Below are 15,886 nucleotides of genomic sequence, written 5' to 3'. Positions count from 1 at the left end.
ACCTGGAGCTATTAACTGAGCATCCTTGTGTCTCTGGGAAAGGGTATGTAAGGAGGGGCTGGCATTTTTACTGTTGCTCTAAGACATCCAGGCATTTCTCAATGGGGACTTAAAGAGACTTTTTTGGGGAAAAGAACTCTTCCTTTGCTCCTGGGAAACACACACACCTCGGAGGGACCCACATTCCTGGGCAGGCTCTGGCATCCAGCCAACATTTATTCTGTCCCTTTTTTTTTCTCAGCCTGCACATCTTCCCTAGGTTACTGGGTGGAGCACAGCTAAAGAAATCAGCAGGAGGAATGAAGCTGCCCCATGCTTACTTTCTGCTAATCCCACTGAGATTGGGGCCTGGAGGAAATGACCCAAAGGGAGCAACCTGCACAGGGTGGGACTGTCCATCCTGCCTGTAATTGGATAACAGGTGGAGGGGTGGTGAGCCTGGTACATTGGAACCTGGGTGCCTAGAATGCAGCCATTCTTCAGCTCTGCAGCCCCTTCAGTGAGTGACAGCCAGTCCAGTGGTCTTTGGGAAGTGAATTGACTCCGCTGTAACCTGAGCTGGCTCTGGGTGGGTACCCAGAGGAAGGTCGATTGGCTCTCTGGGCCCGGTTTCCTTTACCCTAGTTTTTTGTTTTCTTTTAAGAAGCCCATAAACGCATACGTATTTGTTGACAGCTTTTAGAGCCCTGCAAACCCCTGGGGGATTCCTAGTTCCTGGGAAATGAAAGGAAGAGATTTTATGGTATCATCACTTCTCAGCCCAGCTGCAAAGCAAAGCATTACCGGGGGTCCTCAGAATGTAGGGCCGCTGTGGCTTTGGGCCAAAGGCTTCTTAGAGCCAAGGAACTCAGAGGAAAGCAAGAGTCAGCTCATCTTTAAAGAGGGCAAAAGCTTGTACCTTGAAGTCACCTATATCCTGTGCACCAGATAGAGTTGTTTCCATTCTAAACTCAGAAGCCATCTCTCCCAATACCTCTTTCCCCCTTGGCTGAGAACTACTCATAGAAATGCAAATCTGTTTTAATTAAGGTGGTTAATAAACAGCAATTATGTTTGCAGCAATTTTTGTTTTGTTCTCGGCATAATTTTGCCTGTTCTCCAGATCTCTCCCTCTGTTCTGCGGTCTAAATCTCGACCATCACCTCAGGGACTGGGAAATTGTGGGAGAAGGTTTTTACTCCACCCTCAATCCCAACCTTATCTTCCAACTGCCTGGCCCAGCCCAGAAAGTCACCTGCAGATAAAGGACACTTAACTGGAAGTTTCATGAGACAGGCTTCATTCTGGATGGCGTTTCTTGGCTGCCCAATGTGATAAATGAGACTGGACCTCAGAAGCATGTTCTCTCTCTCTCTCTCTCTCTCTCTCTCTCTCTCTCTCTCTCTCTCTCTCTCTCTCTCTNCACACACACACACACACACACACACACACACACATTGAATGAAATAATTCTGGGTCGGTTGGAGCTGTTGTTTTACCTGGCCTGGCCAACTGTCATGTGGAGACAAACAAGACAATCAACTACAGGATCTTCTGAGGCCTGCATAGGACTAAGGTCTACGAGCTCAGCTAGTACACTTCCCCTTTGCAGAGTAATTCCTGCCCTTGGTGAAGGAGCAACATCACTTTTCTTCCCTTATGGACACAGCAGAGAAACCCGGTTTGTTAGGCAAGTGTGCCCTCTGCTGGACAGTTTAGAAATGGCTTGAACCCCAACAACGGAGCAAGGCTAGATGACATTCCTTCTCTTAGAGTCCTCCTTCAAGCTGGTGCTTGCCTCGACTCCCTTCCCAAACTCACCACCTTCTTTGCAAAACATTCCCCATCTGCGGATAGAATTATATTCTTTCCTCTGAAGCCAGTTGGTACTTTATCTGCATCGCTCTTATGGTATGAACACTCGCCAACTTTTATTATTTATGCCTTCTGGGGATTCTGACTTGGGAGCATTCACTCAGGATCCCTAGAGAGGTTTATGACTAATTTATCTTCAGGTCCCCTTCCCCACACTCTGTATTGCATGCACAGGCCTTCTGTAAATAAAATATTTGCTGAATGTTTGGACTGGTGAATATACTTCCGAACCCACCAAAGAGGGTGCCAGCTGGGGCTTTGCCCTTCCTGCCTCCCTAACATGATGTCATCTTTCCAACAGGACCCCCCATCATCTCCAGCACACAGACCCAGCATGCCCTCCATGGTGAAAAAGGCCAGATCAAGTGCTTCATCCGGAGCACACCGCCGCCTGACCGAATCGTGAGTGTTCCAGGGAGGGAGGGGTGGTGAAGGCACCAGCGGTGCACCTACTCCCAGTATCCACAGGTCACCTCTGCCAAAGCCTGGGCAGCCTGCAAACTGTGCAGACTCTGGAGCTTCCCTTCCCACTGTAGTGGGAAACAATGCCTATCTGTGTCTGGAGAACACACCCTGAAGACAAAATAGGGGAAGGCAGCCTCTTGTCTCAGAACAGGCACGCTTGAGGGTGCTCAGGCCTCCAAGCCCTACCCATGCCTGCATCTCCCAGAATCATCCTCTTCAGACTCTTCTGTCCTAATGTCCAGGGTGTACACTGCCTTCCCGATAGAAACAGTCCCTCTAAAATGGCCACTGTGTTATCCTGTCCTCCTCCAACCCCTCAGCCCCTAAAACAGACCAGACAGCCTCTGGAGTTCACCAGCATTTGCAGGGTGGTGTTTGCATTTAAGAAAGACTTAAGTTGTTTGATTCCTTATCATTGTGTGATTAGGACCCGGAGGTAGAGTAAATGCCATAGTGCATGAGTGAAGATCAGGGGGCAACGTTGTGGAGTCAGCTCTCTCCTTTCACACTTAGGTAGGTTTTGGAGATCCAGCTCAGGTCATCGGGCCCCTGTGGCAAACGTTTTACCCACTAAGCCATCTTTTTAAATAGAAGATTGGACACTCTTCTGAAACTGATAGCTGCTCCAGTAAGAAAACAAAGAAAAGGGAAGCTTTTTGTAGCTCTTCTGAGGGAAAGTGTTGTCTTAGTAAGCCTCTGCCCAGTGATGGTGTCTTAGTTACTTTATATCACTGTAACGAAAGACCAAGACCAAGGTAACTTGGTAGCATAGGAAAGTTTTTAATTGGGCTTACAGGTCAGAGAGGTGGAGTTCACAATGGCAGAGCAAGGGCATAGTGGCAGGAACAGCTGAGCGCTCCAAGTCTTGATATACAAGTAGGAGGCAGACAACCAACTGGGAATAACACTAGCCTTTTTGAAACATCAAAACCCACCCCTGTGACCCACCTTTTCCAAAAGAACCTCGCTTTCTAATCCTTCCCAAACAGTTTCATTAATGTAGCTCAAGTATTCAAACACAGGAGCCTATGGGGGCAGTTCTCATTCAAACCAGTACAGATGGTCTTGCTAGAGGACTGCCCAGAAGCCAGCTGCACAGTGCGACAGTGCAGGAAGGCTGTGACGCAGAAGGGCACTGCTCAGATAAGAGCCTTGGTGTGCCAGAGATGCTGCCTGATAAACTGAGACGTTGTTAAAGATCATTGCTGTTAAATATTGTCTCAGGCATCTGGCTCATTTACTGCCTGAAAGAGTCATATAAAATTGCAAATAATTGCACACAGTAACTATTACCTACGTCTCCCATTCACTCTTGAGGTTTTTTAATTCTAAGTCTAACACATAACCATTGTAGATCTCCTTTCGTCACCCTTGAGCGTCGGTATGCCGTCTTTCTCTTTATAGTTATTTATTTCTAGGCTAGTGATTCTCACTAGGTCCGCTAGAGGCATTGGGCAGTGTCTGGAGACCCTTGTGGTCGCCACAGTGGTGAGGGGTGCTAGCCTTAGTGAGTAGAATTAAGCGTGCCACAAAGAGCCCCCCACTAAGAAGGGTCTGGTCCAGAGAAAGAAAAGCCAGGCTCTCACTTCTGTCATTGAGCATGGAGTAAGGTTATGTTTATGATTGACTTGATAAAATTCATGCAAAGACATCCTGTAAATAAAGAGAGATGGAGATGATGGCACATGCAATTCTAAACATACTCCTGTAAAAACAGCGTGGTGGTCCATACCTGTAATCTCAACAGTGGGAGAGAAAACAGGGGAATAAGCAATTCAAGGTCACCTTGTTACAATGAGAGGTGGAGAGAAGTCTGGTAATAACCTGCCTTCCACAATTTGTAAAGTCACTGTGAACCATCTCTCCAAGGCCCAGCACTAGGGAATCCCAGGCCATGTGGAGGACTACATGGCTGCCACATAGGGTTGCTCTTTGTCTAGTAAATGTTCCCAATGCAGCGTCACATAGAATGTCCTTGAGATGTTCTCAACCATTGTGGGTGTGCACATACATGATCAGCTGAAGATGTGTGCATGCATTGTGTGTGCGTGATGTGCTATATACTGTGATGTGTGTGTGCATGTGGTATGTGTGATGCACGTGTGTAATGGTGTGTGTATATGTGCATTTGCATGTGTTCTTGGTGTGTATGATATTGTATGATTACACAATGTGTTCTGGTATGTTTATATGCACATGCTGGTGGAATTCAGTATCTGATGTGCTATTGTGTGTCATGGTATGTGCATATGTATATGTATTTGAGGTAACCATATGTGCAGATGTGGTTTTGGTGTGTGTATATAAACATGAATGTTTGTGTGTATGGCATGTTGAGTATATGTGGTGTAGCATATGTTTATATTGTGTGATATATATTTATGCATACTGTGGCACATATACACATGTACATTGTGATGTGATGTAGTTTACAAGTTCCTTTGAATACCTGGCTTGTGTCATGTGCATGTGTACAAAAGCGTTTGTGGTGTGTGTGCTTATATGGTTGCATGTGTATAATATACTGTACATGTGTGTTTATTTTCATGGTATATGGAATAATGCGTATACATACCATGTTTGCACATGTTGATGTGCATGTGTGTGTTGAGCATTCATATGTGTTTTATAATGTGCACGTGTGTCTGTGCTTGTGGTGTGAGGTATGTGTGTGCACACTTAGTTTAGACACATGTTGGTCATATGTTTGATATGGTGTCTATGTACCTGTATGATAATGTGTTTGTATGGGCTGATTGTATTTGGGACGTGTGTTTAGATTGGTGGTGTGTGGCAGTGACTGTAGACATGAGCCTAACTGTGTCAGCATCTTGGAGGGGTGATACCATCATCCTGACATGGACTCTCCTAACCCTGCACAATCTGGCAGGCCTGGTCCTGGAAGGAGAATGTGCTGGAATCGGGGACATCAGGGCGCTACACGGTGGAGACAGTGAGCACCGAGGAAGGCGTCATCTCCACACTGACCATTAGCAACATTGTTCGTGCTGACTTCCAGACTATCTACAACTGTACAGCCTGGAACAGCTTCGGCTCTGACACAGAGATCATCCGACTCAAGGAACAAGGTGAGAACTGCCAGGGTGCCCAGGGAACCAGGGAACGCAGGCCAGAGCAAGGAGAGGCGTGGTGCTCTTCCTAAATGCCACGCAGCCTCACAGAGCTACCTTCTGCAGCAAGGGGCATTGGCCCCAGCAAGGGAAAAAAAACTACTCTGAGCGATGGCCTCTGAGGCTGTTCAGGAAAGGGTGACCACAGAGTGAGCTGGGCTCTTGGCAGTGATAAATACCCCATGGCTTCCAAAGACCCTGGCTTCCACACATTCTGACCAAGGATGGGCCAAAGCTACGGCTGAAGCCCTGCCCATGTAAGGGGGTGGGGGCTGGGCTCAGAGCACTTGCAACCCCCAGGAGACACCTGGACCACTGTACCCTAGAGGAGACACAATTCAATTCTGGAGCACCAAGCTGCTGGAGAGAGAAAGAGAGAGAGAGAGAGAGAGAGAGAGAGAGAGAGAGAGAGAGAGAGAGAGAGAGAGAGAGAGAAGGAGGAAAGATGAAGTAAGCTTACTTCACTATGTCCCATCTCTAGAACCCCATATGCCCATTGCTTAGCTCCTGGTGTTAGCTAAAAAGCTTGGTCTTGTGCTGCACGTGGTGGTGTGTGCCTGAACTCTCAGTTATATGGTACACTGAGGTAGCAAAATCACTTGAGCCCACACATTCAAGACCAGCCTAGCCACCACAGTAAGTCCTCGTCCCAGAACAAACACTAGAACTCTGGTCTCTATTTAAAGTTCCCTGGCTCAGACTACCAAACAGAGAGTCCCCAAAAGATGAGAGCCGGGCCAGAGAAGCTCCCTGGGCACATAGCAGCAGCGTGTTGGGTCTTGAAATGGGCTGCAGGTCTTCCCTTTGCCAGCCAGTGCCCAGCCCTGGGGCTCAGGGGTGGTGTTCAGCAGGCCTGGGCCTCTGAATCAGAGGTTGGAAGCCCAGCGAGTGGTCCCCAACAGACCCCTCAAGCCTCAGTAAATCACCTAGGATCACAAGTCTCAGTGTCTCCAAACACCTCTTCTTAATAGGTGTTGCTTTGCATAACGCTTTGCATATAATTTGCATAATACCATCCACACATCATCCAAACCTCCCTGGTACCCTGTTGCCTACCCTCTTTGTCTTCCCCTCGATGCCCTCACCCCTGTACCCTCCTCTAATACTCTCACCCACCCCCAAAACCTCTCCTCCAGGTTTGACTTTTCTCTGTCCCTACCCCTGTTCGGAGGGCCGGAGTCAGGCTGCATGAACTCAAGTTCAGCTGGGGGAACCTGGATCTGTGGGTCGGCCCCAGAGATATGACAGAGGAGGGAATCCCCCTTTCACCCCTCCAGGTGACCAATTCCCTGTCCCACCCTACCCTGGCCAGCCAGGCCCTGGCTGTGGACGCTTGCTTTATTTCCAAACAGGTTCGGAAATGAAGTCGGGAGCCGGGCTGGAAGCAGGTACGGAAGGAGCCGATGAGAACTGCCCGGGGTGGAGGGAGGGGCACTTGGCTAGTAGGGGAGGGGCTCATTCAGGGGCAGGGAGGCTGCTAAGTTCTCTGTCCACTCCAGGTCAAGGATTTAGTGAAGTCAGAGCAGTGGGAGAGGGGCTCCCCACAACTGGCATCCAGGGACCCCAGACACCTGTCTAATACCACAGTCCAGGGCTCCTTCCTCCCCAGGACACAGCTCTAGCGCCCCCCATCCCTCGTCCTCGGAAACCCTGACTCCCATCCCTTCCTGGCCTCCCTCCACTTCCAGGCCCTCCATAACTCTGCTCCTCAGTACCATCCCCAGCTCAACATTGCTCCCCAGGGGCCTGGGGCCTGTTTCATTCATGCTTGCTGGCTCACCACCTTCCCTGCTCCCTGTATCCCCCATGGAAGCATCATCTCATCGTCAAGTCAAGGCTGCTGGACACTACCCCTCCAGGGCTCCCATAGCAGAGTGGTCACCAAGCTCCATGGGTTGATTGGTTCCATCTGGACAATGGTCCCCTCTGCACCCCCAGGCAGGACACCAGAGTAGAACAGCAGGACTTGGTAAATCCTCCTCCGCAGGAGTGGCCATGGGCCTGAGGGTCCTCTGTCTCAGTCCTCTGCCCACACTGGTTGTCCAGCCTACGCCACTCCGTTAATTAGCTACACATGGACCCCACATCCTCCACTCCCTGGACACACCTGCCCTTCTCAGAGCATTAGTCTAGATCACAACCACCCTGCAGAGGCCCCTGTGGTCCATCCAGAAGCAGCAATTATCTGCCACCTAAATCTTCAGACTCTCCAGGAGTCCAGGTCCTGTGGAGTTCCTCTCTCCTGTCTCTATGTCATGCCCCTTCCTCCTTCAGTGACTAAGACCCCTCAGGCCCTGTCCCCTTCCTTAGATGGAAAGGACCAAGCAAGGGAACCCCTCCCCAGTCCTTCTCAAAGGAATGTTCTGTCCAGAAAGAAGTAGCCTTAAAAGATGACCTAAGTCAAACTACAAGGGGCCAGGAGATGAGGAGACATACTGGGGATCTGGTAAGGGATGCCACCTGCCTTCACAGATCCCTTCTCCTCTGCCCCTGCTTACCCAAGATGCACCCCTGCTGTTAACAACCCAAGACAATGTGGGTTTAGAGGGCTCAAGTCAGCAGTGACCACCATTCTGCCACCTTGGTTCTCTGAGCTATGGATGGAAAGTTGAAACCTGGTGGTTTTAAGAGAGTATGCACTGGCTCTGAGAGGAGCTGAGACACCCCTGAGTTTCCCCTAGGAAATGTACTAGGAATCCCAAGAGTGCCAGATCTAACACAAAACAAAGAAATTCAAACCACAGAACCAATGAGGTTTAACCAGAAACATCTGTTTGTCAAAGCCAGCTTGGCTGAGATCGCATCTTTTTTTTCTCAGTCCTGGTTTCTGAGCCCAACCCCCACGCTTCCCCTTTCAGTCTTGGGGATTTGCCATTCTTACCTCCTCTCAGTCACCTCTGCAGTAGTCTTGGCCACAAATAGGTGGGTAACAAAAGAATTCACATGGGAATCCTGCGGTGGTGAGATACCAGATCTGCCTAGTAGGTGCCCCCCACTTCACAGCAACAGCATGGGGACCAGAATCTCGGTGTCTCTTTCTCTTTAGTAAACTGGGGTCAGGGTAGCAGGGTACTCGCTTAGTATGCATGAAACCCTAAGTTTCATTCCCAAAACAGCAAATGGGGGGGGCAATGACACGGTAACCAGAGCCCCAGAGCAAACACCTCGCCTGCCTTCTGCGGGTCAGCCCAGCCGCACCCGTGAATGTGGGTGGGGAAGGAGCTCAGGCATTCAGAGGAATTGCTTTTGTCTACCGCTGTCCTCCGTACACACGGAGTAACTGGACCAAATCCTTGATGAGAGCCGGGCCCCTGGCTCTGCTCCAAGACCTTTCCCCACAGTCTTTCACCGAAAGCTCTTAACAGCCCCTGACTTCACACGATAACTACTCCACTCTACAGATAAGAGACAGGGAATACGCTGCTTGGAAGGTGGGATGGAGCAAGTGGGGACAATGAGCAAGCAACCTGGGCTGGATGGAGTCCATGACACCTGTAGGACACCATGTGACCCAGAGACCAGAGCAGGATGAGCTTGGGAGTCACATGAAGAGACCTGGGTTGACCTTGTTCACACTCAGTAGCAATTCATGCCCTTGAACAGGTGGCTTGACTTCTCTGGACTTCAGTGTCTTTACTGAGAGGCTTGGGTTCATTAACACCTTTTCTCTCTGCCTCAGAATTTCCTAGAGCTGTTCCTGGTAGACGACTCGGGCCTAAAGTCATGTGTTCAGGGCTCACACGCATCCATAGGATGAGCAGAGCTTTATGGGAAATCAGTCTCCCTCCCCGCATCATCACCTACCATTCTTGCCCATTTGGCAAGAGCCAGAGACAGGCTGGAAAAAGAGCAAAGTGAGGCTCCCTGGGCCCTTTGGGGCTGGAACAGGTGGCGGATGTTGGAGGGCTGGCCTTGAAAGAGAAGGTGGGGAGGTCCTGGAAAAGAAAGGCTTTTTCTCCTGAGCACTGTGGTAGCAAAGAAAGATGTGATTGACCTCCCTGGTCCCAACACTTGCACATGTGGGTTGTGGGTCCTGATTCCCAGCAGGCTGGAAGAGGAAGTCGCCTCAGAGCTGAAAACCTTAAGAGTTGGTTGTGTGTACTCTCCCTGTACCACGGAAAGGGAAGTACGGAAGGAGCCGAACAAACAAGGGCAGGGACCATCACCATGTTTTTTTTTTTTTTTTCAAAGAAAAGCCATGGACTTATGACTCACCAGCTGCTGCATGCATTATAGATCCCTTCCTCAGTGCTGAAGAGAGCTAAATTAGGCTAGCCTCGCCCTGCATCTCTAGTTTTCCTCCCCACCCCCCACCCCGGCCCTCCACTGTCTGGTCTAGCATCTACCCCTTCCCCTGGCTCCTCTTACTCTCTACCTACCCTATGTCCTCTATCCAGCCTTAGCATTCCTATCCAGAGCTGACCCCTATTGGACCATCCGTGCCTGCCCAGGCCTGACCAAGGCATTCCCGAGAGGGACCCACACAGCAGTGATCTGGTCCCAGCTTGACAGGGGCTGCACCTGAGGGACTGGGTAGGGTCCTAGCGGGACAGTAGGCTTCCTTGTCCCTCATCAGCCTTGTCTGTTTCTCTCCCACAGAGTCTGTGCCAATGGCCGTCATCATCGGGGTGGCCGTAGGAGCTGGTGTAGCCTTCCTCGTCCTAATGGCAACCATTGTGGCCTTCTGCTGTGCCCGTTCCCAGAGAAGTACGGGAGGGAGAACCGGGATCTCAGGGAGGGGGACAGAGAAAAAGGCCAGGCTTAGGCTGCCCAGGAGAGCAAGTAAGCAGGAGTGCAACGAACGGGCCATAACAGTGTTGTGAGCTCCTGGGGCAGGGATGGGTACGATTCTCTGTCATGCACCTGGAGGGTGTCTGGCAGCAAGTGGGAACTCCACTGAGGCTGAGCCAAACCCAGCTGGCCTCCATCTAGAAGGTCAGGTCACAGGGCTCTGGGTTGGACATCTAGCACTCTTCTTTGGGGTGGATAGAAAAATCTCAGAGGGAAGGGGGGGGTGGTTTGACCCTCCTTGTTCTGCTAACTACTAGCTTAACCTGAAAAGCAAGTCAGCCACACAGGGCATAAAAGCATGTGAAGAGTTGTTCTGGTTTAAATATCTTTCATCATTAGCAGTACAGCTCAAGCACCAGCACACTCTTAAAGAATGTACGTACATAGAGCTCAGGTCCGGAGTTACACCTTACCCGTGTATGGGAGAAGTAAGACAGCAGAGTTGAGTTGAAGATAGGAGTGGTTCAGTCTTCTACTCTGTGACCCTGGGCAAGTTACTCGTGTTTAAGACCCCAGTTTCCTCATTTGTGATATTAGAGAGTTGGATGGCAAGACTCTGATGACTCCAGCCAACTCTGAGCTTCTAGAATCAGGATGCGTTGAGTCACCAGAACAGGTTGCGATCCCCTGGCACCTTTCACTTGTTGGAAGGAAGCCACTGTTTTCCCTAACATATTCTCCACTCCCATCTAAGCAACCTTACCTTACCCAACAAGATGGCCCTGCTGCCTCTGCATAGGAATGATAGGAGAGCAGATTTCAGTAAGATTTGTCTCACAGGCTGCTCCTCGTTCAGGGAAGCCAGACCTCTGTGTGCTCTGGATTAGATAGGAGACCTTATGATCTTTTTATCATTAAGATTTGTAACCCTAGAAATGGGGAGTTCAAATCCAGGTAAAGAAGGACAGAGACAACTTCTCAAAGAGAATGGGGACTCAGGATGGCAGGGCCTAGCTAGGGGAGGGGAGGGGATGAAAGAGGACAACCTCTCCAATCACAGGAGATACTGATGCTTCTGTACCCAGGAGCTGGGCAGCCTGCATGGGCAGCCTTTGAGACCCATTCTAACCGAAAGGAGATCTCCACAGAGGGTCTGCGGGTGGGGAACCCTCAAAACTTCAAATTCAGAGTCTGAGGGGAGGGTAATTCTGAGGTGGGGTGGGAAAACGGGTGGCAGCGTGGGCCTGTGGGGAAGTTGACCTCTCTTGCCTGAGGAGGAGAACTGACTTTTTTTTGTCTACACTTTCTCTTATCTTATGTCTAGATCTCAAAGGTGTTGTGTCAGCCAAAAATGATATCCGAGTGGAGATTGTACACAAGGAGCCAACTTCTGGTCGGGAGGCTGAAGATCACACCACCATCAAGCAGCTGATGGTAAGAATGCCACCCGTGCCCCACTCCATCCTGAGAACAGAGATTCTTTGATCCTCTCCATCCTGCCGTGAGGCAGCTCATCCAGAAAAACCCCTCCTGCCCCAGGCCTACGCTCAGCCGATGAGCATTTTGCCTGTGCATCTGTGAAGTAACATGGGAGATTCAAAGACATGTATAATGCATGTAAAATGACCTGGATCCTGACCATTGAGAAGGGAACGAATCTATGCTTAAATTTACATGTGTGGCTACATGCAGTCTACACACACACACACACACACACACACACACAGTCTTCCAGGAGCACTGGTTCCTTCTTGGGAATTGGATGTCTATCAGAAGCAAATGTAAAACTTCTCCAGCAGCACCAAGCTGGCACCTCCTCTTCCTGATCCTCTCTTCAAGGACCAGAATGTGCCTCTCTGTCCAGGCAGAAGCTCATAGAGCGCACTTAACACGGTGGGAATATCTGGGAACAAGAGAGCAAGGATTAAAGGACATGGGCTTCTCTGAGCCTCAGTCTATTAGATGGATATAGCACAGTGATATGCAGGGTCATCAGCAGGATCACAGGGGTAACAACCTGAGTAATATGGGCTACAGGAGGGTTGTCCCTTGACCTTTGTGTGGGATTTGGTCCCTTGATTCCCAGATACTCAAATCTGATGATGTGCAAGTCTCTTGTATAAAGTATGTATAACATTTACCCAGAAACTACCTGTATTCTCTCCTATACATAAATCATCTCTACTTATGTAATGTATTATAATGTAATATAAACAATTACTGTACCATATTGCTTAAGGATTAATGATGAGTAAAATTTGCTTGTTCGGTACAGGCAATTTTCCCCCAAATATTTTTGATCTGTGATTGGTGGAATCCACTGTGCAGAATCCAGGAATGTAGAGCTTGTAAGAGCCCAGGAATTGCTAACTATTGTGTTGCTCTAAACATACCCACTAGATGGGGAGCAACTGCCGCCTACTTCATCCCTGGCAGAGGCTCACCAATGTTTGACGAATGGAGCTGACTTTTCTCTCTGCTACACTTTCTCTAGTCAATTGATTTTCAGGGTCTGTCAATTCTGCTTCAAAAACATATCCCAGATACGTGTCCCACCTCTCCTCCATGATTACTTCCTTCTTGGGAGCCTTGCCAGTGCTCCCTGGACCACTGCAGCAACCCCCTAATGGACCTTGGCTTCGGCCACTTGTCACAGTCAAGCCTCTGGGACCTTGCTAAAAGCGCCTTTCTGAACTACCAATCTGGCGGCACACACCTGGAACCCCAGCACTCAGAAGGTTAAAGCAAACAGCAGTGCCTTTGCGACTTCGAAGCCAGCCCGAACTAATTAATGAGACTCCGTCTCAAACTAAATAAAATATTAAAGGTAAATTTTCTCCTGTGATAATCTACTGAAGTCTCTCAGTGGCTTCCACATCTGCTGGATGAAGTCCAGCTGCCCAATACGTCATCACTCCCTTTGCTCCAAAGTACCTGCCAATCTTTCCAGTTCCATCTTCCAGCCAAACAGATCTGGCTTTCCAGACATAAGTATGGGTGATTCCTGGTCTAGGAGTCCTGGGACCCATGTCCCCTCTCCCTGTTGACACGCCCGCTGAGTTTCATGTCCTACAATAAGATATGTTTCAAATGTCATCCACCCTAAGATTTTCTTGGCCTGCCCCTCCTCACACAATGGCTAGTCCTGCCCTCTTTGCTGCACTCCCTTGAGCCCCTTTCACAGCCCGCTGCTGAGGACAGGGAAACCTCTCCAAAGACTCTGGAGCTTTTCAAGGGCAAAGGTCATATATTTCCCCTGGGGCCTCCCTGACACAGTAGCTAGTACCTGACTCAGGGAGGTGTTCCTTCACGCAAAAGGGAACTCACATCCCAGACCTAAAAAAAAAATGACGCTGCTTACGCTTCCTCCATTCTAACCTCTCACAAGGAGGCATTTCTTTTGTCTCACAGTCGAGCCCTCAAAAGAGGAACGGTGTCCCTGAGTATTTGGGGAAGAGCAGAGGGGGTAATTTGGAAGAAGGGACTTGCTGAGGCTCTGGAACTAGTCTCTCCCTTGGGAAGATGCTCTCCCAGTCCCCTCCTCCACGCTGGGAGATCTTATACCCTGTGGTCTGGGAAACACTCCATCATCAAGGGGAAGTAGGCTTAGATGCTTTATGGGGGGAGGGTGGAGAAGAGCAACAACAATCTAGATAGAACCAAAACATTTACTGGAAAAAATGGAGAGGAAAAAAGCAATGCAGTTAGTGAGAGAATAACAGGATGCAAGCACATTGGCCCATTCTGTGGGCCTCCAAGACTGAGACAATGCAAGAGATAGAAACAAAACACCTCTCAGAGAGCTGGGTGGGAGCCTGCGCTGGGGCACCACTGCTGGGTTGAGGTACCTGAAGTCTGGGGAAGCATCCCTGTGTTCCCTCTGCGCCAACATGGAAGCTTCCTCCTGATCTTACACCTCATCATTACGCTCAGTGATTTAGAGCTCAGCCGCCATTCATTCTCAGATAACAAGCCCAGCACTCACCCTGGCCAGAGGCATTCCAGTCAGTGATGGGCAAGACACACATCCTCAGCCAGGTGTGGTGGGGATTCAAAGAGAGCAAGGTCTCTCCCCTTTTCCCTCTTCCCTCAGGCTGTTTGGCAGATGTTGAGGAAGACAGTCACTGCTGTGAGGAACAGGTGTGACCTAGCCTCTCAGTCTGCTTTTTATTGCTATGACAGACACTGAGAAAGTCAGGGCTGGGGGGAGGGGGTGATGGCTCAGTTGACATGCTGTTTCGACACACAACCATGAGGACCCGAGTTCATTTCTCTCAGAATTCATGTGAAAAAGGCCCAGCAGTCCCAGTCGTGGGGAGGTGTAGATAGGAGGTCTACTGGGCTGACTGACCAGCCACGCTAGCTAAATTGGTGTGCTCTGGGCTCAGTTGAGACCCTGTCTCAAAAATAAGATGGAACGTGATTTTAAAAGATACTCAATGCCAACCTCTAGCCTACACCTACATCTGCACACACACTTGCATACATACACATGTGCACGCACACACATGTGCACACACATGTGCACACACACACAAAGATACATATATACACAATATACTCACAAAGAAAAATGCATAGTGGCTCATACCTCTAAGACCTGGGAAGCAGGGGAATTGCTGGAAGTTCCAGGTCAACTCGAGCTACAGAATGAGTCTCTGTCTCATAACACCACCAGCAGCGCTCTGGCGAGGTGACTCGGAAGGGAAAAGCCAATGATGCTGAAGTCTACAGCGTGAGTCTGAACTCCAGGACCACAGAGGAAGGAGAAAACCAACTTCTGGAAATTTGCCCTTTTATATGCACACACACACACACACACACACACCGTGACGTGCATTTACCTGAGTACATGGATGCGCCACACAGAGATCAATTAATTCATTAATTAAAATAAAAGAGGAACAGTTTCTTTGGTTGTGGCTTCGGCCCACGTTCGTGTGGCCTTTATGCCTTCAGACCCATGTCAAGGCAGAACATCACAGCAAAGTCTGCCTCAGGGAAGACTGTCTACCTCATGCTCGCCAGAAAGCAAAAAGAGACAAGCGGGACCAAGGTTCCAGTGACCTCTTCTAAGGCACACCACCAGTGACCTCACTTCCTTCTACTAAGCACTACTCCTGACAGTGCCACACGAAGGGTGCCAAGCCTTGAATACACAGCCTTTCAGGGGGATAGTTCAGATCCAATCATAGCACCTATGTTGCCAGCATCTCAACAAAGACTCCTTCCAACATCCCGGCCCCAGGTGACAGACTGCCCTAAAGAGCCTGGTCTATACCCGGTGTTGATGTTCTGGGGTTGCTTACTTACCTCAGGTACATCTATCTCCCTGGTGAGCAGAGAGAGCTCTGTCTATCTGCATCGTACTTTGTATACACAGGGATCCTAGTCATGGCTTGGCCCGAATTTTTCAACAAATATTCAAGTGAGAAGTCTGGTGAGGGTGTCCCTGCCCAATGGAAGAAGACACGGCTTTACAGTCATACTGATGCTTCATCCGCTCTCCCCTCCTGTCTCTGTCCTGGAATGAGGGCTCCCAGAACCTTACTGAGGTCTGGAATTGTATCCTAACTCTTTACCCGCCTTTCTGCAGTCCAGGATGCACAGGGGAGACATGTGGCAAGCCTTGGAGCTCATTTCTTCATCTTCTCCTGGGAGGAGGTGGAGTTGAGCCCACCTTCTCCGCACTGAGTTAGCCATTT

The 15,886-nt window shown here is 49.6% G+C and overlaps 1 protein-coding gene across 1 annotated transcript in view; it reads left to right on the top strand.

Moving 5' to 3' along the window:
- Kirrel3 (kirre like nephrin family adhesion molecule 3) overlaps window positions 1-15,886 on the top strand; it is a 557,724-nt gene that overhangs the window by 539,780 nt on the left and 2,058 nt on the right. The window contains exons 11-15 of the mRNA XM_050120010.1: window positions 2,156-2,256; window positions 5,210-5,408; window positions 6,803-6,838; window positions 10,050-10,157; window positions 11,506-11,615. Coding sequence (XP_049975967.1) covers window positions 2,156-2,256; window positions 5,210-5,408; window positions 6,803-6,838; window positions 10,050-10,157; window positions 11,506-11,615 — 554 coding nt within the window. The remainder of the gene's footprint in view (window positions 1-2,155; window positions 2,257-5,209; window positions 5,409-6,802; window positions 6,839-10,049; window positions 10,158-11,505; window positions 11,616-15,886) is intronic.

Source organism: Alexandromys fortis, unplaced genomic scaffold (assembly GCF_014885135.2).
Source record: "Alexandromys fortis isolate MF-2015 unplaced genomic scaffold, M_Fortis_MF-2015_v1.1 scaffold_168, whole genome shotgun sequence".
NCBI classification, from domain to species: domain Eukaryota; kingdom Metazoa; phylum Chordata; class Mammalia; order Rodentia; family Cricetidae; genus Alexandromys; species Alexandromys fortis.
This window is presented reverse-complemented; position numbering and strand designations above follow the sequence as displayed.